This window comes from Netta rufina, assembly GCF_964035555.1.
Source record: "Netta rufina genome assembly, chromosome: 5".
NCBI lineage: Eukaryota > Metazoa > Chordata > Aves > Anseriformes > Anatidae > Netta > Netta rufina.
This window is the reverse complement of record NC_140128.1, coordinates 54,168,692-54,194,750: the sequence shown is the minus strand read 5'-3', so window position 1 is coordinate 54,194,750 and position 26,059 is coordinate 54,168,692. Positions and strand designations below refer to the sequence as shown.

Here is a 26,059-nt window from a genome sequence, read left to right as displayed (position 1 = left end):
GACAGGGAATGGCCTGTGCTGCCTTTTTTGTCCCTTTACAGAAACAGCGAAACAAAAATCAGCAACTCGTTTGTAAAATCTAACTCAGGCAGCAAAAATCTAGATTTGTGACCGACATTACTGCTGAACTATTTACCCATCCTTTAATTTCTTGTTCTTTTCCTTTTGGGTTATGAGGCAGTCAGTGATACATTTTCAGGTTTTATAGTCATCAAGGCATTACAGCTTTGGTTTTTACTTTTGTGGTAGATTCACCACTGCACAGCTTGTGGTGATGAGAGGGGGGAGGTTGGCGATAGGCAGAGAAAGGTGGCAAAAGGCATGTTGTGGTAGATAGGTCACAGCTGCACACGAATGAGGTCACAGCTGCACACGATAGTCAAGTTCTTTATGAATTCTTTTGAGATCTACCACTTAGAAGTGTGTGGCTATCTAATAATTATCTTTGTGTTTTGAAGAAGGCATTCTTTTCACATACCAAGGAGCAACGTGACATTACTAGCAAATTATTTAAGTGTGAAAATGTCAGCAAGCTAAATGTTTATGTGGTGCATACCATGGGAGTCATTTTTTGGTTTGATTCAAATTTGTGCAAGGTGAATATCTTGTGCCTGCAGCATGGCCTACTCTACATTTGCTTGTTTTTACTCAATTTCTTCCTAGCAAAATTTTAGAATCTCAATAGGAAGAATGGAAATACCTCCCAGTAAATTGTAAATTACATAAATCATTGTAAATTACAGCACATGAGGGGTAATCTGTATTGCTGCTACTCATCCTGGGTATGCCACAGAAATAGCAGCTTTCTCTTACTAGCATTAAACAAATATGTAAACAGTCTTAGCGGCAGTTGTGCAGTAGACCAGTAGAACACCATAAAACAGGGAGAATTAAACAGCGGAATGCAACAGTATAGGTAGAGGCTGTTTCTCATTTTATTGAAACTCGTACTGGATAAAGATCATCCTTCCTCCAGTTCTAAGTTCCTCCAGTTCTAAGCAAAAAATACACTCCTGACCAGGATTATCTTGAAACTGCAGTGGGAGTACATGAAGACGGAGTGACCAGCCCAGGTCTACTGTTGTGTTACAGTTATCATCTCCCCACGTAGTCACACTTATATGTTAGCAGCTCGTATCGTTCAAACAGAACAGAGAGTTTGAACAATAATATTTGTTTGAATATCTAGCATTAATTTATAGACACACAGAAGTAATTTAAAGGTGTGATGCTAAACTTAGGCATTAAGGATGGCAGGTCTACAGGCAACATAGTGTAACAGTAACCTCCAGCTTCTTACCTTTTTTTACCACAAGTTTATCCAGTGTGGTTTTCTGCTTTTTTTTTTTTTTTTTTTTCCCAGAGAGGAAGATGGTGATTTCCTGAGCGTTACCCATTTGGGGTTAAGCATGGTATGCAAAAGTAAAAATGATGGTCTAAAATTAGGTAATGTATCTGAGGGATCTTGCTCTCTACAGTTATGAATCTGTGACATGATTTTTAACAAATCAAGCATATGTCAGTCTCCAGATTCTTAAACCAGAAAATAATAAAAAAAATCCTACAATCGGCTGAGCATCCAAACTCAGAGCTCTCTTATCTCAGTAATACAATAGGCAAAGTATGTTCTTTATGCAGATACGTTAATTGTATTGGTAGCTTCCTATAATCTTTTTTTTCCTGGAAGTTTCAAACATGAGATGCTGAAGTTTAAGTGGTTTCATTCAACAATTCAACCCCTACCCCTCAAAAGAATTCCCTCAGATCTTGTTTTCACAAGATATTTTCCCGTTTTCAACTATTATTGCAACTTTTTGCATCTGTGAATAATACCAGGTAGGTAATTACCTTATTCGTACACCAGGAAATAATTATATTTGTTGAAAAATATGAAGTCAGAAATTTTTGTAGCTCTAAACTTGGAGAGAAAAGGTTATCAGAGTAGTTTTTTAGTATATCACTAACAATTCTGTCTCACATAATAAGTATCTGGGGCTGTCAGTCTGTTGCAATGAAAAGAAGCAAGTTCACATTCAGCAAATTGCCTCTGCTATGAAAACTGAGTATTTCAATTGAATTACCACTTCGAAAATATTTTTTTCCATTTCTTTTAAGCTTTCAGGTGGGTCTTACAGGGCTTGGTACTTACAGTGCTTCATGGGCATTTATTTCATAACAAGTTCTTTGCTATTACTCTTCTGGAGACCGCTTACACTTTTCTGGCTGTTGGATTATTAGGCAATCTTGAGTTCTTCCGATTTGCTTTATAGTTAAAATACATTCAACTTTAAATTGGGAAGTATTGTTCCTACCACCATTCTTTGAGCCAAAATGCTGCACTGAGATGACCTGTGTTCTACCCTTTATTTTTTTCTGTAGAACTCTAAGTTCTCTCCAGGTAAGTTATTAGCATCCCTTTTCTTCCTAGAATCATTTTTTTTCCTCATGTGGAAGAAAGAATGGGATGGATAAGTTCAAGCTTTCAGGTGCCTGTAAATAGTAAAAATGATGTTCCTGGGAAAAAAAAAAAAAACAAGACCAGACTCACTGTATGCTATTTGACTATGGTTTGTAACAGAGATGTACTCTGCAACCAGAAATGTAAGTAGCTGCCACTATTAACCTCAGATTGGATACTATGGTCCTTCCAGTACTGATTTTTCCTACAGCTGGTAAAATACAAAGTCTTTTAAATAGATTATTTAATCTTTTCCTCAACTGTTTCATTTTGACTCAAACCATATGAAGCACGCACATAAAGAACTCTACAGGGAGATAACTACACTAGTTCCCAGTGACAAGGTTTATCTGTATTTTAACAGTTAAACCCAATACGTTAATAAAAATTTCTGAACAATAATGCTGCTCAGTTTCAGTATTTTCCCCATTCCTTGTATTTCAGAAGACTGCGAGTAGCTGAGAATTACGAAGTACAGTACTGTCTTTAACAAAGTAGACAATCCAAATGCTGGTTTATGCTGCCTGAAATGAATGGGAGATGCAGTTGCAAGCAGCTACTGCAGTTGTTTCTCTACAACTTTTAATTCATTTCCTGAAAAACACTAGCTTCTCATGCCCGAAGGTGTCTAATGTTTACTTGCAATGAGAAACATTCTACCCCCCTCCATTGCTGGAGAGTAGGACGGGCAGATTTTGCTGAGGTGTGCCCTCACATTGTGGCCTCGGTTCTGCTCTGCCTCCCTGCAAGACTCAGCAACAGGCTGCCTATTTCTGCATAGGAAAGGAGGAAAGATATGATTGGTACTTTTATCATCTGTCATTACTGGGGCTGGATGTGGAGCACCATTTATTTTTTTTTTCCATCTTCACAAGAAATACTGAAAACAATTTAAGTGTTCTGTTACTGACTGAAAATGTGTGTTCAGACAAGCAGCATTAAACTATACAAACAGATATGTATTTCCATCGTACTTATCAAAGTGTTGAATTGTAAACAAGATGCCTGTAAACAGGACAAACAAGTTGCCTCAGAAACCCAGCTGCTCCTACATGTTGATGTAATTTTAGTTTGCCAGGTCAGAAGGTGTTTGTCTACTACTGTCGGAACGGTCACTTCTGAAGTCCCAAGACAACATTATGCAACTACAAAATCCTCATCCCACAAAGTTGTCTGCAAGATTTCTGCTACACGAGGGATTTGGAGATAAACCACTAAGAATGAGAACAGACCACCATTACTTCATTTTCCTAGTCAAAACTCAACTATATTAAATATGAAGCAATGTTCTAGGTAAGACTTTTTAAAGGAATTTGTTCTACAAAGTTTAGATTATATTTCTGTACCAAACATTTAATTCAACAAAGGATTGATTACATCAAAGCTGATCAAATTTGAACAGAAAGTAAACAAAAATGCATATTCAAGATAGTTTAATATGTATTTTCTGAATTAGAAATATCACTTTCTTAAATGAATGAGAAGTTCTAGTGTAATGATCCATTACTCCCCTCCCCCACCACTGAATTACATTATTTGTACATATAATACAGAGCTGATTGCAGTTGGAAACAACAATATTAAAATAAAGGTTTAATAGATACAAAGGATCTTTTCTCCACAACATAGTTTTCCTGGTGTTTGGACACCAGATTTAAAGTAATTTTCTATTAGCATTAAACTATTTAAGTGCAAAACAATTTTGTTTTAAAAATCTAAGATTGCAGCATCCATCTTCCTGAATAACATTTTGAAGCCAGAAAGTAATGACTTTCATTTTCTACGAGTGCATTCCAGGCTGTCTTCTAGCCATCTCTGGTTAAAAAAAATCAGTGCAAAATAAACAATGGTGAAGTACTAATTTAACCATTGAACTTACTTGGATTTAAGAAACATACTTTATTTTACACTATATATATATATCTTTTATTTATATATTTATATATATAGATTAAATTACACTGGACTTTAAAAGTATAAAGAAAACCAAAAATGTTACTATTTTTTTCTGCAGCACCAAAGGAAGCTTTTTTTTTGTTTTGTTTTTAAGTGAAAACTCTTCCTTGGGTGAGCAGCTAGCAGTAGTAGCTGTAATAAGAACTCATTACATTATTCCTTTGCAAATTACTATGTGATTCACATAATTCCATGTTTACACTCTGCCACATTATAATTTGTGATGCTCTTTGCCTGAAGAACAGCTCCTGGTTCCATTGTCATTACTTCTTGTCCTGTGTTCAGAGATTTGCTAGCAGTAGTGTGATGGCTATACTACAGTTCCACTTGGAGAATTGGCCTGGTTTTGGGATGACAATAAACCCTGCAAACAAAGCAGTTTACATTAATCCAGCAAGAGAACCTGACAATAATTTTATAAAATTATTAGCCTGAAGCTAAAGTACAATTTATTTTTACCACCACTTGCTTACTGTAAGTATCAGCACCTCCCCTCCTACGAGAATCTAAGCCACTGTTGTATCAGTCAAGCAGCACACACCAAAGCGTTCAGTAAGGCAGAAAGTGCGTGTGTTCCTGACACACGGTGAATCTGATGCGAGCACTCGATTTCAGTCTACCTTGCACTTTGAGTCATTGTGAGCTGTGCAACTTTAAAAATCATACACCAAAAAAGTGATCATCATTTTATTAGGGTAGCAACAAACAAACCTATTTCAATATCAACAAGTTTGACAACTAACCTGATACAGGGAAATGCTCAATCTCTTATATGCCACTGAATATTACAAGCTTTAAATAGAAAAATAGATTATCTAACCAAATACTTAGTTTGGTAATTGTAAAGGAGAATGAAACACGAAGTAGGAGTTCAGTAGAAGTTTCCCATTACAATTTAAGCTTGCATTCAGGATTTTTTTCTTTAAACTGCATTACCGTTCCAATAAATGGAGATTGACTTTATTTCAAGCATAATGCTGCTACTGTGCGGCACCCCGAGCTAGACGGGTTGCGGTTCCATATTAAGGCAACTATACTGTAGGCGACAGATCCCAGTTTTGATTTATGTATAGTAGCCCGTTTTTAGTTATTCGCATAAAAAATGTATGCCAGACTTATATAGGAAAAGCTTAATATCAAAATGCAATTTCATCTTCTTGCAATGTCATTGTTATAACAACTGCCAGCAGACTTGCACCACCACGGCAGCTAAGCTGGAAGCTTATGAGTATCACCAATGAGTATCACGGAGCAACTCTTACTATGCAGGCATGGCAAATGCACTTTTAGCAATTCCGCTAAATAGCTACCAGCTTAATTTCTTACCTCAAAATTAAGATCCTGTGACTCAGATCCATCAAACCAGACAAGTTCAGGCAGCAACTAACACACAATGCAGAATGCACACAGCTTCGGAATCTACAGGAGCTCTTTCTCGCTTGGATCCCAGAACTGAAAAGTCACTACTGATGGAAGAAAACCCTGACCACAGACAAAGAGGTGGAAGGAGGTCTGGATTGGCTGGATTCAAGTCACCACATTTTGACTAAAATCAAAACTTTTTTTTTTTTTTTTAATTAAAAAAGAAAACCCCACATCTATTCCACCAATTCCGACACACAAATCCAGATACATTTGTAGGATTTATAGCAAAGTGTGTGGGCACGTGTGTATGTATACACTTTTATATACATTTATATATAATAAATGTATGTGGCACTTATGAATATCTTGTGAATATCTGGTTCAAACACTGTTGAGGTAGACTGAAATGGGTTGGTCTTTAAACCTGTGTGTCATTCAGGCTTTGTAAAGATACTGCATACGTAACAAGAAGAAAAGACAGTTTTATTATTAGTTAAGGAGTAGCAAAAAGGCAGAATTTTAGAGAAAACAAGCTACTGAAGCATTTCTGAAAATGTTTATCAAGAAAGCTTTGTTTAAAAGAGATGAAGACAAAACAGAACTCCATAGTTCGCTTATCAAAGCATTCCTCAGAAGTCTATTAAATCCAGCAACAACTGGAAGGTCTTTCTCACAAGAAGACTATGTCCACTAAGCAAGTTTCACACACCCTCGAAAAAGATGTCCCAAAAGTCTTATTTTCAGTCTTTAATAAATCAATAATCCAAACTGTTCATATGTAAACATTCTTTATAAGCACCCACAAAAAAGTACTAGGGATGGTGTAATATGAAGCCTTTTTCAGCAGGATCATAGCCATGCTACATAAGCAGAAGAAATAAGCACTATTCTACCACCACATTTACACTGTAATGCAGCTGATTGTTGGCTAACAAAATCAAGCCACTCATCTTACAGCTGCTCTAGAAACAGGTAGCACATACTGACACGTAGTGTGAAGCCTGATTCCCCAAAAACTACTAGCAACTCTGGAATTTAAGTTCCAAGACTAGGAACAAGGATTTGCTCAGTCCTGGTTGCATCTCCCACCCCATGAATGCCTCCTGGTTTAGAAAGACAAAGCACCGTGTGGGTGGCTCTGAGAGATGCTAGGAAATCAGATTTCAAGCCTTGTTCTAAATGAATTCTGCAAATCTGGGCAGGCAGGGGAGAGGGTCAGTAAAGTGGAAACAATCTCAGGATCAACACATCTGCTACTGCAGGCAGACATTTCAAAAACTTCCATAAACTTAGGAAGCAGCACCTTAAAACTTGGTCAAGCTACAATGAGGAGATGGCCATCCCAGAGGTTTGCTTGTGTGACAGAGGTCAGAAATGCTGCAAGTTCTTCCAAGTACTCAACTTCATAAGATGACATCTGAGACCTCAGATGTTCATATAAGGAAAGCAAGAATAAAAATTTGGCATTTAGGCATAAAAGTTTTACAGAATTGGGTTAAGAGTTCTGGGTGGGTCCTGAGTAACAAGAAAGATCGCATGGAGCTTTGCCATTATGAAGAAGTTAGTTAAGTACAACGTAGGAAGCTCTGGAAAGCCAGTTTTAGAAAAGCATGTGACAGCTGGAAAAAAAGCTAAGTTTTCATACAAAAATTACCATATAAGAGTCTGGTCTGTAATCTGGGTGTGGGCCTAGAACACTTGTAATGACATTCTCTGGGAATAATACAACGAGTAAGGTTATAAAAAAAAAAAAAAGTCTAGAAAGTTCCTGCATGGATACATAAGATAAAGAAGTTAGCCCACGGTGCTTTCTGTGGCTAAACCACGCAGGTGGTGAAGGATGGAACAAAAGCTGCAGTAACTCAGAGCAAAGCTGCACAGTTTAATAGCAGTGACAGAAAACATGAAGGATTAAAACATGAGGAATTGCGATATGACAGCTCCGGATCTGCTGTGCTGTACATTGCATCAGCTTGAAGTTGAAGAACAAACATCACACTGAGCATGCAGCAGAGACACATTAAGAGACTGTTCAAAAACAGTTTTGAAAACAAACATAGCCTTTTATTAGCAATTTTATTTTGGGTCTAGCAGGGGTTGGAAATGGAGCCAAGCCAGGAATTTGATAAGGCAACCTTCATCACAACCTCAGCAAGAGTCCTACAAGTAGGTGTTGCATCATCTGCCATCTCAACAGCATACTCTGCTGTTCGAATTCTGTTCGAACACACTTCTCTGGTGGAGGACTGTCGTTTGCCTTATGACAATTAGCAATGTAAGAGCATTAAACACCCTGTTTCAGCAGTGCTGCTAGGGCAAGCTACTGCACCACATTAATCAATGCATTCTCTCTGACTTCCCAAAACTCACAGGACTTTGCATATTTAGTAAAAACCTTAAGACATATTGGTAGGCAGAAAAAGCCTTAACAAATACGATAGGTAAGATTGCTCCCATCCGAGTTTCAGAGCAGTCACACCCGTGGTCTGTTCAGAAAGACCTGCAGCAGCGTTAGGACCAGCCCTCCTCACAATGCACAAGATTGCAGGGGTTTGTTTTTCAAGAAGTTCCACATATGCACAAAGTTTGTTTGTTTGTTTCCCCAGGCAATAATATGAAACACAAAGTTTCCCAACAGAAACTAAGTGTGTGAGAGATCAGGACACAACTGCTGCATTTAAAAAACGAGCCAGGAAGACACTGCTACTTAGAATAAATGCCATCAGTAACTACAGAGTTCGTATTTTCTTCGTGTAAATTAGAACAGAACTGATTGGAGCCAAAGATTTCACTAGTCCAGATATTAAACTGCAAGTTCGGACACGTGGGCAGGTTACTGTAAAGTTACTGCTTATGTGCTAATTCACAGCTCTCTTGGCACGCACTCGGTGCTCGCCCTGGACAGTAAAACAGAGCAGCTGCCTCAGTAACATGCGGGATGTCAGAACCCTGCCTGTCTTTCCTGCTGTTTTGAAATTGGAAAGTAGAAAGAAAAGCAAACAGTCCGCTGTAACAAATACAACAGGTATTAAAAAAGCCTTTTAGGCAGATACAGGCTAAAAGGTCTCACAGTACACTTCACTAATGCAATTAAACCAGCAACAGCTGACCTAACGAATGCCCATGCAAACATGGCATTGACTTGTTAAGCTATTACTGCTATTCAGATAATAATTGCATTTACTGTTAAGAGTATTCCACATGTAGTTTATTCTTGTTCAAAACAGTGATATTCTTGGAGTCACTTGAAAAAAGGTATCTGGACTGAGACCTTCACTGGACAAAAGAACCCACAGTCCAACACAGAATCTGAGCAATAATATGCTCAAACAGAATGAAACTGTTCACATTTGAAATCCTGCAGTCGAATCAGCTTAATTGGATTAAGATTTGTATGAACAAAATGTCCACATTTCTTACGCAGACAAGTCAGCATTTATTAGCTTAAGTCTTAGAACTACTTACATTGATTAAATCAGATAGTAAATCAGTGAAACTGAGTCAAAATTGAGACCATTCAAGGAAGTGCCTGCTGAACGTTAACAAAACATACTATAGAGGAATATGTATGGATTCAGGGGGAAAGAGCCAAGCCAATACCTATCTCTGCATGGCCTATCCGTTCACTTTATGTAGGTTTAAATGCATTATTTGTCTTTGGTTGGCTTTATTATTTTTAGTAGAGTTACAGAAGTAAATTCTTAAACCATATGACATACCAGATCTTGTAAAAGCACTAGTAGCAACAGGGAGACTGCTCGTGCAACTTCACTTCTGTATACGTAAGGAATTTTTCTTCTAAGAGAGGTGTATCACCTCTCAACAAATCACCCTTTTTGTTGCTCATGGTCAACAGAAAGAAAGTCAAGGCTGCTAGAAAACTAGCAGCCTAGTAAAAAAAAAAAATCTTAACCTATAGTGATAGCAGATAAGATTACTTCAAGACTAGTTTTTCCTTGGCAGTGGAAGATAAGCATCTTCAAGAGGAGAAAAAAATAAGATGCAACTAAGTGCACACTGGGAAAAGCACAAAAAGACTTTACCAACAGAAGCTGGATTTGACTCAGATGATAGGAACTTAAGCTTCATTTAGGTAGTACAGGCTCCAATGGTTAGGAACAGTTTCTCTAGCCTCTTTAAACTATGGTAAGGTTTAAACTTTTCAGATTAGGAAATAATGAAATTGAAATGAACCAGGAGAAGAATTGGGGAAGAAGCAGATGACTTAAGGCAATCCCATTTTGGGTAGTTGTAAAGTAAGCATGATCACAGAATGAGAAGTGATCAAAAATGAATTTAGTAAGTTGATCGGCACCTACCTAAAATCCAACTTGAAATACAAGGTTAATTGTATGTAAGAAAATAAGGTTATCAAACAAGTTATTTCCTTGATAAGTTTGTGCAACATTATAAAACAAAAGCAATAAAAGCAAGAAGACACTTCCATCTTCCGAGAAATCTTTTGTCATCTTCTGTGACTACAGAAGGTGTGGAAGATGGTTAAATTTCATGCTCACACTGACTGTTGAGAAACTGGTTTGTACAAGCAATTCTTGCATCATTTGATGTAATCAGCTGTTCACACAAGCTTTCAGGACAGATTTTATTTTGTTCATCCATCGACTCCTGTATATTCTTAAATATACATATATTACATGTAGACCATCGTAGTGGTCAGTCAGTACCTCCTGAAGTACCAAATATTCTCAAGTTCTTACAAGATAGATAGCTTATTTCCTCAGCTTTAGACTACAGAGGATTTTTTTCCTAAGAGACGAAGAGTCCTACCTCAGTTAGGAAGGACTCAAAGTAACTTTTTCACTGAAATTTCTCAGAAGTGCCTTTGAAACACTGAGGTGTCACTTTTTTGGTTCCTTCAGCACACAGTGCTGCTGCTGCAAGGGCAAAGTTTGCTCAGATACAAATGCACCTTCTTTTTCTTTGCCTAAATTGGTCTCAAGAAGTTTTGTAGCCAAAGGTTTAGACTGGTTTAGTTCTAGTTCAGATGAGTGAAGTTCTAGACTAGCCAAAGCTTTTCTAGACTGAAAACACTTGAATCATCCAAGCGAGCCATATCCTCAGGGCTGTAAATTCAGCATTCTTTAGGTAAATGGCAATGTCTAAAGCTGGAATAAACAACATACCCTGCACCAGAGTCCACAGAGGAAAGAGCTCCTGTAGAGTCCTAGAAGGAAGAGAAAACACTCAGCCCCAGCTCGTATCTGATGGCTAGGCCGAGTGAATCTAGACACATACATGTCTGTGTTTTACTGAATCTGAGTTTAAACAAATTTGATTTTTTTATAAATATTCTATTTCATATTACTCTAAGTCCTAGAAAAATATCAGAAGACATGACCTTATCAGCAAGATTTAAACATCAAAAATGTATGTATTATCTTGAGTTGAAGTGAAACATTTACTCAGAGCAGGTTACAGGATGCAATCAACTTCTTACTTCAAAATATGGCAAGTTAACAGTTTTCATTGTGGCCATTTGTTCAGCACAGTATGATAGCAAAAGACCACCTAAGGACTGCAAGATAAATTAAAACTCAATGTGGAAAAGGACTATTGAAAGTTATCTACATTTACAGTTCAATCACACATTTTTATTTAACATCAGTATACAGAGGACAACCCCAGCAAGTTATTTTGTAATGTCAAGTATTTAGTAAAGTTCTTCAGCTGTAACAGTGACAATAGAACAGCTAAAAATAAGCAGTATGAAACAAACATGATTTTCTTAAAATTATAAATATACCAACAATACTTCTTAAAGCTTAATTATTGCAACAGTTAAATTAACAATAGTTCATGTTAGAAAGGCTCTATGAAATTTATTCAAGTTGTCAAGAAATTAGATGGAAGTGTAAAAAGGAAATACATATGAATTTTACTTTTGATTTTCACTAAAGGTAGTCAATACAATTTTGTACAGTATCACCTAACATGTCAATCTTTAACAAACTCCAGTATACAGAATTCATAAAATGCAGAAAAAAATTGTTTAATTTTTACATGTAAATTGACAGTAAATTAACTGACACAAAATTTATTATCGTAACATAAGCAGGCCAGCATTTTAAATATTAATTTAGAAGCTTTATATTGTTAAAGGGGCAGACATATACAGTCATTCCAAGTACATAACCAAATTGTAAGAGGTGATAATTCAGAACATGGGTTTTCTAAAAAGTGTTTAGTAAAAGTCATGTTATTTCCTAATCCAGACATCCTCATCATAAAGCCTTTACAGGGTTATGATCTTTCCTGGCTTTACTGGAGCCACTAGTCACACCTCCTCACACACGCACACGCGCAAACACACATACCTTGCTATAAATATCACACCAGTGTACTAGGTTTAAATTCACCCTGATAATGCGGGTATGCTATGTGCAACTTTGCTATTATGCACATTACAGAAAGCTTCAAATTTCAGCATGGTAACCTGAAGTCATATAGCTGTGTTTCAGTTTTACTATAATCATCCCTGAAGTTTATACAGATACCGTATCACGTTGAAAGAAATCTATTTGATAGTACTTAAATACCAGCAATTGAACTTCAATTGTAATGATGAAATGCTCCTTTCCATTGAGGAAGAATTAGTATGTATAGCTGCTCATCTCACTCAAATATAGTACATGAATGTTTAAGTACTTTTACTAAAACAGAAATCATACTAAAACATGATACTGTACTACAATTGTAGTTAACTAGAAAATTCAAGGATGTTATAATTTAAGTCTAAATTTTCCTGTACAATAAGTCAAATAAATAAATTCCATGTGCATTTGTTTTACAAAATGGTAACATGTTTGTCTTGCTAGGTTATACACTGCCATTTCACCTGTTCATAGCTCTGTCCAATCTTACCTTGAGCTTTCTGACAAAGGAAGCAACTAATCAGCAGCTTTCATTTAGATAAAATGGAGTCACTGTACAAGATGAAAAATTAATCCCTAAATCAGACACAGTAATCATATAGATTGTTTCTCTGACCATTACGTTCAGAGAAAACCTTCTTTGCATATGCAGGTACCACTTTTTTCTTTCAGTAGTGTTTCTGCTTCTGCAGTTCTTATAATTCAGTTTGAAGTAGCTATAAAGGTAACACATGAAATTTACCTTGGTTCCTTTAAGATGTTTTTCTCTTACATTTTAGGATTAATACAACATTTGTACAATCCTATTTACACTTTCTATTGGGGCTGGGCAAGAAGGGGAAAAGGAGACAGCTAACGGTCACCATGTTGATTAGGAAGTCCATGTTCTTGTTAAGGCAACCTACTTCTCTCACTACCCTGAACCTTCTATCTTACAAACAGGCTAACAAAATGAGAATAATAATAAAAAAAAAAAATAAGGTATTCTAAGCCTCATTCAACTTGGTTCTTACTGAATTTTTCCATTCACTTGGCCTCACTCTGATCAGGAGTTAGTACAACAGTTCTGGAAGTGCAATGTAAGGATAGCATATCCAGTGAGGAAGCTCAAGGTATGATTATGTATACGCTCCAAGTAATAATTGGTAAAGTTTGTAAACAAACTGGCAGGACACTCTGTAAGCACAGTACAGCCTATCAACTATCATAAGGATCTTGGCTGAAGAGACATTTCTGGATTTTTTTCCACTAAGGACAGCACCAGTCCAACCAGAAAAATTCAGAGACCTTGTCATGCACTGTCCAATTATCCGGCATGTCTTTTGATGGCTATTAAAAATGAGGGAAAAGTAGCACTGGCTCAAAGGAAATTACTTTAAACACTGCAAATCTGCTTCAGTTTTCCATCCAATTCTTTCTTTAGGCTGGCAGTGCCGTGAATTTAATGAAGGCCTTTTGAGGCAGCGATGGAAGAAGCAGCAAGATTTAGAGGCTTTCACTCTAGAGTTGGCAGACAAAAAAGTGACGGAGTTTCAAGATCACTTGGGGACCCAATATTTCAAAAGGAAGACTAGAAATAGCAGCTTTAAACCCTAGAGCAATGGGATGGCCTAGGATATAACAGTTGGCAAAACGGAAATGAATGGTATATAACCCAGTAAGAAAGACATTACCATGAGTGTTTTATACTTTGACAATTCTCATTAAATAAAGTTAAGTGCTTTCCTATAAACAAAAAGAATGCTCATAATGTCCTTCTGGCACAAATATTTTCCTATCAAACCCCTGTAAACATGCCATCAAAATTTAGTTTTTACCAGCAGAGTGAGCTCACTAGAAATGCAAGTGATATCAGAAAAACAAATTCATTTGAAAATTTCTAAGTAAATACTTCCTAAACAATATGGCATTTACATCAGTGTGCAATATATTAATTTTGAAAGTGATAACTTTAGCATGAAAGTTACTTACCTGTCATTAAAGTTTTCCATATTGGCCAATACATAAATCCTGATTTTTGGTACTGCATACTTTATCTCTGAAATATTTGAAATGTCATATTCCAAATCAAAGTCAATACACCAAAAAAAGTGTTTAAGTTATAACCAGTCTAACCAAACCCACCTCAGCCACTGAAAATAAATTTAACAGTGTTGCATTTAGTAATACACAGAGGAGTTTTAAAGCAAAAAAGAAAATATAGGTCACAATAGAAATCTGAGGCACTGCTGTACATGTATAAAGTTAATTCTTAAGACTTATGAATTGCACTGAGTCACGGATAACTGCTTTAGTATTTTCATTGAGGACAAACATTAAGTAGTTAAGTTTGGGTTGTTTTTTCTTTTTTCTTTTTTTTTTTTTTTTAAATTAATGCTGGAGCTGTAGTCCTTAGGCAAAAACTATGTTTTTTTTCCTAGGTATTACCTTCTACCCTTCTCCCCAGAAAAGGGTTTACATTTTTTTTTAGCTTTAGATTCAACCTTTAAAAAACATCAAAACGAAGAGTAGATGTAGCTCTGAGTAAGTAAGTTGTGTCAAGTTTGAGAACATCTCAAAGAAACTTACATTATACAAACTTTTAAGGAAAAAAATCTTGACTTTTACTTAGTTTTATAGCAATGAAGATGTGGTGTTTAACTATTTACAGTACCTCCACTTCAAAAGTGAGATTTATGAACCAAATATTTAAAACGTAACAAACGTCAGATGTTCATTTATGCTGCCTACTGTGGCAATACTCAGATATTACCAGATTTATTTTTTTTTTCTTGAAATGATAATCTACATGCCACAAAAACTTGAAAAGTTTTCACAAAAATAATGGTATTTTTTGGTGGACCAAATCCGGTAATGTTTTCATAGCTGTATTCCTTTAAAACATTGCAGGCAAACAAAGCTATTGTAGCACAAAGTACTTTTTAACAAAATATTCACCACTTTTAGCTTCATTCAAAATTTAGCTTGCTATACATTGAACAGAAGAAAAGTTTCATCTGTGTTTAAGTGCATTAACAACAGAAGTTAAAACTAATATTTTAATGAAGGTTCAACTGATAGAACAGGTGCTATCAAAAAGCACAAGCTTGTCAATGACCAAATTTGACTAACAAAAGTGACAGTGACATAAAACTGAAGCTGCTCAGAGAAAGCTTGCACAATTTTCCCTAGCTTGACAAAGAATACATAAGTCAAGACCCAGCTAAAATTAGAGTTCCTTGATAGTACTGATTCACAACTTCAAGAGCATAAACTACAGTCAGTAAAGGGCTCACAAATCTGCTCATAAAATGGCTGACACTTTAATAAGAAGTGGTTTTACATTAATGGCAGACCACCACAGAAAAGTATGGAGGAATAAAACACTTTGGTTTAAATTTTTCAGAGGCTCACATTTCTCGTTAGACTTAGAAGCAGCAGCTTTTATAAGCTACTTTTATTGGGAGTGCAGTATTTTGTAAAAAACATTTGAAAGATTATAATTATTTTAGTGATTGACATGTTTTTACTTCCATTTTTACATAAATAGCTTTCACCATATTGTGGTTATGCTTAAGTATAAGAACACTGATCAATAGTTTAGATGCACAGTATTTATTTCTTCTGCTGGAAGGCAACTATACTTAATTGTATCCAAGACACTTCAAATCATTCAGAAATATGGCATGCAGTATCCAAAAGTATGGCTCTGAGGATTTTTTTTTTTACATTAAGCATAAAGAAATTTTATATTCAACATTCATTTATATCTCAAGAAAACTACCTATTCAGAGTTCTAGTTCTTTGATGCAGCATTAAGGATTAAAACTTACCACTTTACCAGGCCTTGCCCATGTGCAAATAAATCCCTCCTGACAAGCAGTGACTATACAGTCTTCAAGAAAAATTAACACAGTCAGTCTTTCATGTGCTATCTTTTTACAGATAAGAGGCTCTAACAAGGGAACATCTTCCATTCTGGGACAGAGAGGTGTTCCCAAAGTTTTAGCTGGGTCCGTTTTGGTTTTAGTAACTAGGTTCAGTTTGTCACTGCTCTTGCTAGATATATGTCCCATGCTATGGTTTCTCTTGTGATCTTTTTCATGGTGTCTTTCCTTCCGATCATGTAGCGATAAGGTTGCAAATTTACTAACACCAGAAGCAATGGCACCATCCATGACACTGCTTTTACTGCCAGCATTTGAGACTGCAGAATGTGGAAGGCTGTTTGACCGTGGAAGAGGAGGGGGTACAGAGTTTCCAGGTGTTGTGATACTGTTTCCATTACTTCCTGGGTTAGTTCCACCACTTCCAGCGGGTGGACTTGTGGCATTCATGACATTTGTATGTGTCCTTGCTCTTGAGAGAGGTTGGTGGGGGAAGAGGATATCTTCTGTAAGATCCCATAAACAGAGCTGCGTGTCCTGGCCTACCGAACCAAATCTATACGTAACACTTACTGGACGACTGTCTGTAGAGTTCCTTTTGGATAGCCTAGATTGCGTACTATTTGCTCGATCTCTGCCAAAATGAAGGTCTTGGAAATCCTCATCACTGCCGCTAAATTCCATCGGGTCACTCTCTTCTACGCTAGTGGTATACGGATCGAATGCAACAACACTGACCCACGATTTATGTCCATGGCCTCTCGCTATTACTCGACAGTCCACAAAAGACCAAACTGTTACCAAGTCATCCTCTCCACCTGTCACTATGTATTTCCCGTCAGGACTCCAACACACACACAGCAGTCCTCCAAAGTAGCTTTTCATTGTACCATGCAATTCCACCGAATCAAAGTTAAACACACGAAGAAAACCATCCTGGCTCACACAGGCCAAGAACTTCCCATCTGGGGAAAAGGCAAATTCATTCAGGGCACCCTCACCTACTGTCCATTTAAGCAGAGGGTTTCTTGTGGATTTACTCTTGCAAGTGTGAACTGCAAAACTTTCTCCTTGTTTAAGTAGCTGGTAGTGCGGGGCTGTGGTACCACAAGTGTGCTCCACGTTATATAAGTACATATTGCCACTGGAATGAGCTACTAGGAAAAGGCTTTCCGAACCTGGTACCCATTTTACACAGGTTACTCTGGACTTGTCTATTAGTCTCTGTGAAAAACAAAGAAGATACACATCAGAAAGTCTGAAAATTAAAGTTTTAATGATTAACTGTAAATCTGAGCTTTTGGGGGAGAAGGGGAACAAAGCTTAAGCAAAGTGAATTCAACTGTCTGGAAAGGAGCTATGTTACTATTTGCAAACACTCATAATCTCATAAGGCATTTAACAGGAAATTATATTCAGAGAAAGTGCTATCAAAGGTCATTATGGTCCAGTCACATTATCAAGAACATACTTTGATCAAGACGATCTGTTGCTATGAATCTCAACGCAATGCTCTTAAGTTTACATTCTGCTGAGGACGTTAAAGTATGAAAAAAATAATCAAGGCGCACAAACTGAACTAAAGGGAAAAAAGGATGTTACTCATCTGCGTGACAAGTTATAAATCAGCAACAGTTACATTTAAACTGGTTTTATCTGAAATGGCTATAAAAATCAGCATCTGAAGGAAAAAGAGACATCTTAGGAGCCTTTACCAGCTCACTGATTCAGGCAGCAAACGTTATGCTTTGCCCCTGTTAACATGTGAATGGACAGTTAATAGCTAAATACATGTAAATCAGCAAATTTGGAAGGCACCACATCCTCTTCACCTTGGAAACCCCACCCTGCAATTACTTTTCATTCATTACTCTCAGTTACCATCTGATTAAGAAGTTTCCTTTAAATAAAAACAATTTAATGGAGTCCATCATTACCAAACAATGAACACACTTTAAACAAACATCCCTAGTTAAAATGTCTTCAGTACTGTAAAAACTGAGAAGTAGAGATAAAGTCCATGAACTCAAGGGGTCAACTGTTCTTCTGGTGGATTTCTAAATCTACCAACTCAGCCATGGCATCACTCAACTGCAACTTAGAGACAAAAAATTCTTTAAATGCAAATTCAAGATTTGTATTTGGCACAGATTGATTACAGGCTGAAAGTAGAGCTGGGCTATACAAAATGCAAGAATGCAAATACAGCGAGCCTCAGGAAATACCAGAACAAGTTACAGAAGCACATAGAAAAAGCAAAGAAAAAATGCTTTGCTATGCTGTTTTTCACAAAGAAAAAAAAATAGCTGATGGATAACACTGACTCTTACCCATTCTGGGCCTGTAACTATCAAAAGCAGCACCTGGTCATTACTCTTGAACGTATTTTTGCTACTGTGAAATTCAGTATAAGGACCAGGAAACCTCTCTTGTGTAACTTCTTATTTTCAATTTGAGAGTGAACTTTTCCTCTAACAAGGTAGCTTTACAAATAGCATCTTAGCTTCTGTTGTGGCATTTTAAATATTTTGTCACACGTTCATTAATATGTATCATTCATATCTGGTAGAAATGATACCAGAAACGTTAGTCAGAAAGTTACTTCGTACATACCAAGAGAAAAATATAGAGAAGGTCAGACTACCTTTCTTGCTAGAGGCAATGTTCTTGTTACGAAGCCATCACTAATACAGCACAAAGTGAGATTTCTTGCTCTACTGTACCAGAGCAGCTCAACCTGACAAACAACATATTCACAGAAGCAGTAACTCAACTTTTATACTGCCTTTCAAGTCCCTATTCTCTTCTACATCAGAGTTTTAAAAAGTAACAAGTTAAAATGCAATAGCCTTAATTTAGTCAAGCTTCGACACAACCTGTGTCATAAGATGAAGCCATTTCACGTATCACATACAATTAAGTGCTATCCTTATTGCTTTATCACAGGTGATAATCAAAACACACCTTTGGGCTACCTAAATCACTAAATTACTAACAGGACAAGTGGTGAACCCTACCATCTCTACTATTCTAGCACCAGTGCTAAATCTGTCAAAAGATGTAAACACTTATTTAGCCCACCTTTTGCTTATGAAAGTATGTCTATTCTCAAATACTTTCTAAAAATCTAAATATATCCAAAAAACATTTTCTTGAAGCAAATGTACCAACTCATACATCCATAATTACTAATGTTTCTCTTAAATGGGCTTCAGATACAAGCTAATATTTCTAAACATGCCCAGAGTCAATTTCACTATTGTAACTGACAGGCCAAAACCACAGCAGTTTCAGAATTGGTTATAACTGCAGATAAGATCTGTGTAGGAAACAGGGATTTTGTCTTTTAACTTTACCCTACATGTGGGTAAGTTCTGGTAACACCACACAAAGCCATATGCTAGCTTTGTATAAAAGAGCTCATCTCATTTCAATTCCACCAAACAGGAAGAAGATGCATCTCCATCGTAATGAGGCAATACTGGTGGCAAGAGAGGAAAGAGTATTTTTCAATGTCAAGTCGCCTCAGTGCTTCCATCACTTGTGGAATACCACAAGAACTATTCTGCCTGCAATGCAGCTTTATGCTGTAGAAGCTAGACAGTAAACATCATGACACGTAAATAGGCATCGGACCTTTGCGTGAAGTATTTTAGCACAAGTTTTTCTCAAGGCAACTACAGGTCAGCTACCAGAGTGGGAACTGCTCTGCAATAGGAAGTTCTAGCTATTCATAGCTTCCCGCTGCCATTTTTAATACTTATGCTACTACCATACAAGATTAAATCTTGTTTACATGAGTAACTTGTCACATCTGGATTAGCACTCCCAGTGGTGCACCAATGCCAAAATTTGGTTTTCTGGGAAGTTTTTTAATGGATGATGCTAGAAGGAAAATTTTAACTACATATACAGTGGTTTCTACCAAAAAGAGTATTCCATGCAGCATTAGGAGGCTCTCCAGCACTGTTTCCCATTCAACACAAGCAGGGAGACAGAACAGGTGGGAAAAGGCTGGTAACAAAGAAGAACGCCCCTCTTCTGATCTGGTTGTAGCTACTTTTAGAAAGCTGAGGAGGAGTCAGTTCTAATTATAAAACATCCCCATTGAGAACAATACTTCAATACTCTTTGCACAAAGACAGAGCAAGAAAACACATGTCCCTGAGGTGGGAAAGATATGCTTGCTTAGTTTGAAAGCTGAGCAAGGCTTAACTTCATCTGCAAAGCTCTTGTCCAGATTTCAAGTCTTAAAAAAAACCCACAAAACTGCAGAGCTCTTTCTTACCTCATGATTTACCTGCAGTATTAAAACACAAAAAGCAGCAAAAACAAACAAAAAAAACAAGCCAAGTACCTCTGGCTTATCCTCTGCAGAAAATGCTGTCCAAGTTTTATCAGTTACCAGATCTCTTCCACTGTTAATATCCAAACACTTACCTTTCTAAGAATACCAGTATTACCAGATAACCAGAGCCAGTGGTTTTGTAACTTGGCATGAGTCCCCCTCATAGTACTCCCTCTATTTTTTACCTATTGCTTAAAGAGAGAATTCTTTTTCGGGAGTATCACATGGTCGATACTTTGTGAGCCTTTAGCTTTTCTCATGCAGCATTCAGCTTGAGATCCTAGTCTTCCCTGAAAAAGCTTTTAGGAATCCTTGATACAGACCGTTTCTGCTGTAACACCCCAACCATAAAAAAGTGATATTTTTACTGGAATTATTTAATATTTTGATCGTAATATATTAAATAGGGGCTCAAATATTTTCTTCCCTGTTTGGAACCAGAAGCCTCCAAAACAATTGACTGCAGAGAACATGCAGCAGCATTTTGATTTGTAGATGTTTTTTTCTATCTGTTAACTGTAGTTAGTTCTAGTTGCAGTACTACCCAAACTAAGAAGTCCTATTTTTTTTTTTTATTTTACCTTTAACCCCAAAAGCTTCCTTATGAATAAAATTTTTGTGTAAGTATTCTAAACCAATGAAGGAGCTGAAAACAAAAGGTAGTGACTGAACGATGAGCTGTATAGGCAAACAAAGCCATCTACGGAACTTTGAGGATTTTTAGTACCAGAAATACATTGCATGCAACAATGTTAAGATTTCTACTTACTTCCTCATTAAATAATTTGCTAGTTTCTTTTTTAATAGGGTCTATAAGTTGGACCTGGCCTGCTGAGAAGCCCACTAGAAGAGAAACACTTTCTGCTGTGGCTGTTAAGTGATTGAAGTCATGGCATGTAGGTTGTGTTCCTTTGTATATCCTTTTGTCTATTGGTTTACTCAAGTCCGCAGCCTGCAAAAAGAGCAAACAGAATTTAAAAAGTTTATCACAATGTATACACATACAAGTTTAGCTTGCAAAAGAGCTTACACTAAGCAACGATTTAAGCAGTCACAAAACCATACTTTAAAATACAGCTCTGTATTTATTGAAGACCTCAAATATGTCTTCAACAGGTTTAGCTTTTAATAAAACATCACACTTCCACATTTTCCAGTTTTGTTAAATGCTACACCTTTGCAACTACATCACGTGACAAACCAGTGACAACTGTTCAGTAACACAAAGGTTCCAGTAAGTTCTCAAGATCAACCTGTTTCCTGGGTTCTCCTGCCAGAAGCAGCATCCCATCACATTGACAAGACATCTTCCATTTCCCTAGCAGCAGTTTTCTCAAAATGAAGTACAACTAGTTTTGGCAGTGGACTAAAAATAGCGTATCTTGGTCCTTGTACTGTAAATGCATCATTTTATAACAGGCAAAAATGTGATACCATTATCAATATTAAAAAAATGATCAACTAGATCCAGAGAGATTTCTAGGAACACTGACTCAGAATGTTGATATTATGCTTATAAAATATTTTTAAGGCGATTAGGTTACAAAATAATTGTGCTTCTGACATTGATTTATTAAACATGAAAATACTTTGCACCATCTATAATCAAGGATGACTTCTATGGATCAATATATCATCTGAATTTACTGAACAATCCAAATACAGCTTAGACAAAGTAAGCGCTAGCAAAACAGAAGAACTTTTATATAAACAAATGAAGATCTGGCACTTAAGTGTCAGAAGAATCAAAAAAACAGAAAAGCAATTTAAAATGCTCTCTCAGTTGTGTAACCCATGTTTATCCCCGTATCACTTCTGAACAGACACCCTAATCTGTCATCATCCAGAGATTATAACCCACACATTTAACATGCGTGATCATACATCAGGTTCAACCTTTCTTTTTAACTCCCTATTTACTAGGTTCGGAGTCTGTAATTAGAAAGCTGCAGTTACTCAATAATATTACAGACTCAAGATGCAGCTGTGATTTGGGACTTGGATTCTAGTTTTGATATCTACTTTTACAGTATTTTTAGTCAAGGGAAATCAGGGCAGCAATATAGGAAATAAAACTTGTTTGAGGAAGTGGACAAGCTCCATATAAAAGAAAATTGCTCCAGTGTATTAAACCTGAGTACAACATTTGAAGAGCAGCAAATCCATAGCATGCATGGAGCTGTACTGTGGGAAACCAGACCTGCCTGTAAGTAGAGCAAAACCGTGACTAGCTACACAGTGATTCACATCAGGTGAGCCATTTCCAAGGCAAATTTAACTACGGGATACACGTGATAAGCATATGTATATGCAGCAGTACTGAAGTTACACTTTGCTTTGCAGCATATATTATAAACCAGTTTAGTCAGGTGTATGGCCTTCTGGTTGAAGGCTCCGAAAGGAGACAATGTATTCCAACCTCTAAAGTCAGCATATTAAAAAAGTTATTCTCCAGAGCCCAGAGAACCATTATAAGCTAAAAAAGAATATTAGTAATACCTCTTCAAGGAGAACTTAAATAGAATACTAGCTCTACTGGGATCATAGGATAAGGTGCATGTCTGCCAAGGGGCATCCACAGACACATGTAAATCTGTAACTTGAAGCTGGAATGATCACACCCTAGAGGCCATGTGGTTGGATCCCTTATATCGTGCAAGATTCCCCTGTCCTAAAATAATACAATATATGTGGTATCAAGAGGTAACTCCCTAAATGGAGAAAAATGTTTCCAATGGAAGACTGTTCTACAGCAACTATAGATGCATCCCTCCATACCTCAAAGAAACGCTCTCTCGTCTCACAAGGTATGGCCCCTGGACAAGAGTTTCAGCAGAACCAAGTGCCTCAGAAAGGAGATCCCTTTCAAAATAAACAGAGCTCAGCCTGAATCACGTTGAGGGATCAGAGAATGGTTGGCTCGTTCAGCAGTGGAAAACATGAGCATTCCCAGGGCTGTCATCTTTTGAATCCCTACTATACTTTTAAGTGGCACAGAAGGTCGAGAGGTAGCTATTTTCAGATTGAAATTACACTTTGCTCTTTTGTCTGGTCAAGATGGTTTTTTTTAGTTTTGTTTCAACATTCACTATATTTTTGGTAGTCTGAAAAACTTGCTGTGGCTGAAGTCTTCTGAAATTGTGTGATAACAGATCTAGCAAGACATGAAATTCTGATAAATGAAATCTAGGCACAAGACTTCACTGTGCTTGTTCTAGCTGCTCTCGGGGAACCAGATGGCATGGACAATCTGTCTGAACTTCAATGGAGTATAAGTAAATTAATTCAATTACCAGAATTACCAGAAGCTAGGCTTCTACTGAGAGGGATGCTCTGCCTTTTATTTACATGCAGCTAGTGTTTTCAGTTGTGATTACGATACAGTTGTCTCATGGAGATAAGTCAGACACAAAAACACTTTTTTGGTCTTGTTCTCACTTCACTGAAAGACAGGATAGAATCAATGATCATAAGAACCAAAAGCCATTTTCTCTATTTCTGCACATTTGAAAGTTGCTATTGGATTTTTGATAAGAACAAGAAAAGCCCTTACTCATAAAATTCAATAGGGCCTGTGACTCAGCATTTCATTAGCATACCATTAAGGCCATTTGCTGTAGCTGTACTGTGAAGGATCTGATTCTCAGAAAAGAGATTTTTCCATGAGATCTTAGGATCTGACACTATTTACTCAACAAGGCGATATGAACTGCCACTTTCAGAAAAATGCTGATGTACTTGGGAAGGGAACTGAAAGATGCTGGGATTAAGTGTTACTGAACACGCCAGCTACAAGCACGGGGTAAGGCACCCTCGGCTATGCCTGAGCTGCTAGCAAGTTATTTGCATGGTTTTGGTCCCAGTTCTTTTCAATTTTTCTTCTGAAAAAATACTTAACAGTATTCCAGCCTGTCCACTTTGAGGAACGTATTCCATGATGGATGATTCACGATGACAGCACCACTCTGTAATTAGAACTTACGTTTAGTCTTGACTGAAACAGGTTGGAGCACCTAATGCAAGGTTAAGAATCAATCCTCCCTTTGAATGAAATCACTCTGCAAGCCATCAAAGCGCATCTTCACTAATCAAGCCTCTGTAATAGCACTTGGGCCAACCAATACCTGCACTGGAAGCCTCTCCTTTTCAACATGCACTGGTATTTCAAGTACTCCTTGAGCAAAAGAACAAGGACTAATGGGTATCAGGCAACAAGAGCAAGACGAATTTCACTCAACAGTTGTCTGAAGTCAGTGATGCAGCTGAACAAAATTGGCATACCTGGGGCACCAACAGTTTGAGTCCTGTCCTTGAACAGATTCAAAGTCCCTAAAATCTTAGGCTTACAAGCAGAAGAAAAATTGACTAACACAGCCATTCAGTTCTTTGTGAGGAATTTCTTGTCTAGACATAAAACATGAATCACATAGCAGTTCTGGGGACTTGCCAGTCCCATTTAGTTAACTCACATCATGCGATTTTAGCCATGTTACCCTCACTCCGCTGGGGAGGGAAAAGGAAGGGGAAAAAATAAATATATAATAAAAGTGTGTGCATACATGTACATAATTTGCCCATTCACCCTGAATCAAGATTTCAGTAGGAAGGTGGTCAAGTGGAATATCTTAACCACAGCTTTAGATACCTAAATAATAGGAACAGAAAGAAAAAAAAAAAATCAGTTACCTCAACCTAAAGCAAATACTGAAAATTTCATATTCCAACATTTGAAATGTCTTATTAGGATGGGCATCAACAACCTTGGTTCCTTATCCTTATGTAATTCTAAGGTCAAAGACAGATTAATTTGTGTCCAAGATTTATTCTTTTGATGTACTATTGATCTAAGACTCAGCTTTCATACTACAATTTCACAAATAGTGAATCACATTATTTCAACTCAGCATTTAATCATGCTCCTTGACAGACGTGAGTTCTTCCTCTTTTTCTTTTCCTAACTTACATCTGCAGCTTTCTGCAAATTTTAGTTATTGAAATCTATAATAGATGCTACATTTCCTGCCAAGCTAAACAAACATCTCCCAGATCAGAAAGGGAAGGCGTTATTTATTAATTTCTCTCAGATAATTTCAACAGTAGCCATTAAAATGTTTCCTTTAGAGACTTAATAGTATTTAATATCAGATTTGCCAGGCTGGCTTTCAGTTGGTCATATGGGTAAGAGAGTTTGAGACAGAATATTAGGTCTTAAGCCTGGAAGTAAGAGCAAACATTTAATAAAAAATTCACTTCCAAAAAATCCTCTTAAGAGAATCCCCCCTAGTACAAAGAATTAACTCATCTTGAACTGCAGATTACAGGTTGGCTACGCATGCACAGCTACAGCACCAACACAAGACAACAAAATACTAAGAGTCACTTTTGAAAACAATTTTTCCAGCATTTCTGGAGCTTGGAATTCACAAAAGTACCTGCAGCTTTTATCTCTTCAACACCTTGCTGATCAGGGATTTCATGCTCCTTGCTCTATAACCATAATAACTGGAGAAAACTCTGCTTGTTAGAGTGCTATACAAGTAATTACAGAGATCAACCCTTACAACTGTTGCTAAGTGGACTTTGTTGAATTTCACAGATGCTCTTTAAAGTCCTAACCGAGAAATAGGCTTTGCTGCAGCACTGTGCCTTACAGGATCCCCTACAGTACATCCTT

At 37.0% G+C, this 26,059-nt stretch overlaps 1 protein-coding gene across 3 annotated transcripts in view; it reads right to left on the bottom strand.

Annotated features, from left to right (window-relative positions):
- Positions 1-3,542: 3,542 nt before the first annotated feature.
- Positions 3,543-26,059, bottom strand: part of WDR20 (WD repeat domain 20) — a 45,228-nt gene continuing 22,711 nt past the window's right edge. Inside the window, exons 2-4 of one of the 3 annotated variants that reach the window (XM_084287768.1) lie at positions 21,155-21,337; positions 15,984-17,261; positions 3,543-4,778 (exon numbers count right to left, since the gene is read on the bottom strand). In XM_084287768.1, the coding sequence (XP_084143894.1) occupies positions 4,725-4,778; positions 15,984-17,261; positions 21,155-21,337 (1,515 nt within the window). In that variant the 3' untranslated portion in view covers positions 3,543-4,724. Of the gene's footprint in view, positions 4,779-11,369; positions 14,210-15,983; positions 17,262-21,154; positions 21,338-26,059 lie in introns of those variants that run through there. The other 2 variants (XM_084287769.1, XM_084287770.1) reach the window with 2 other exon arrangements.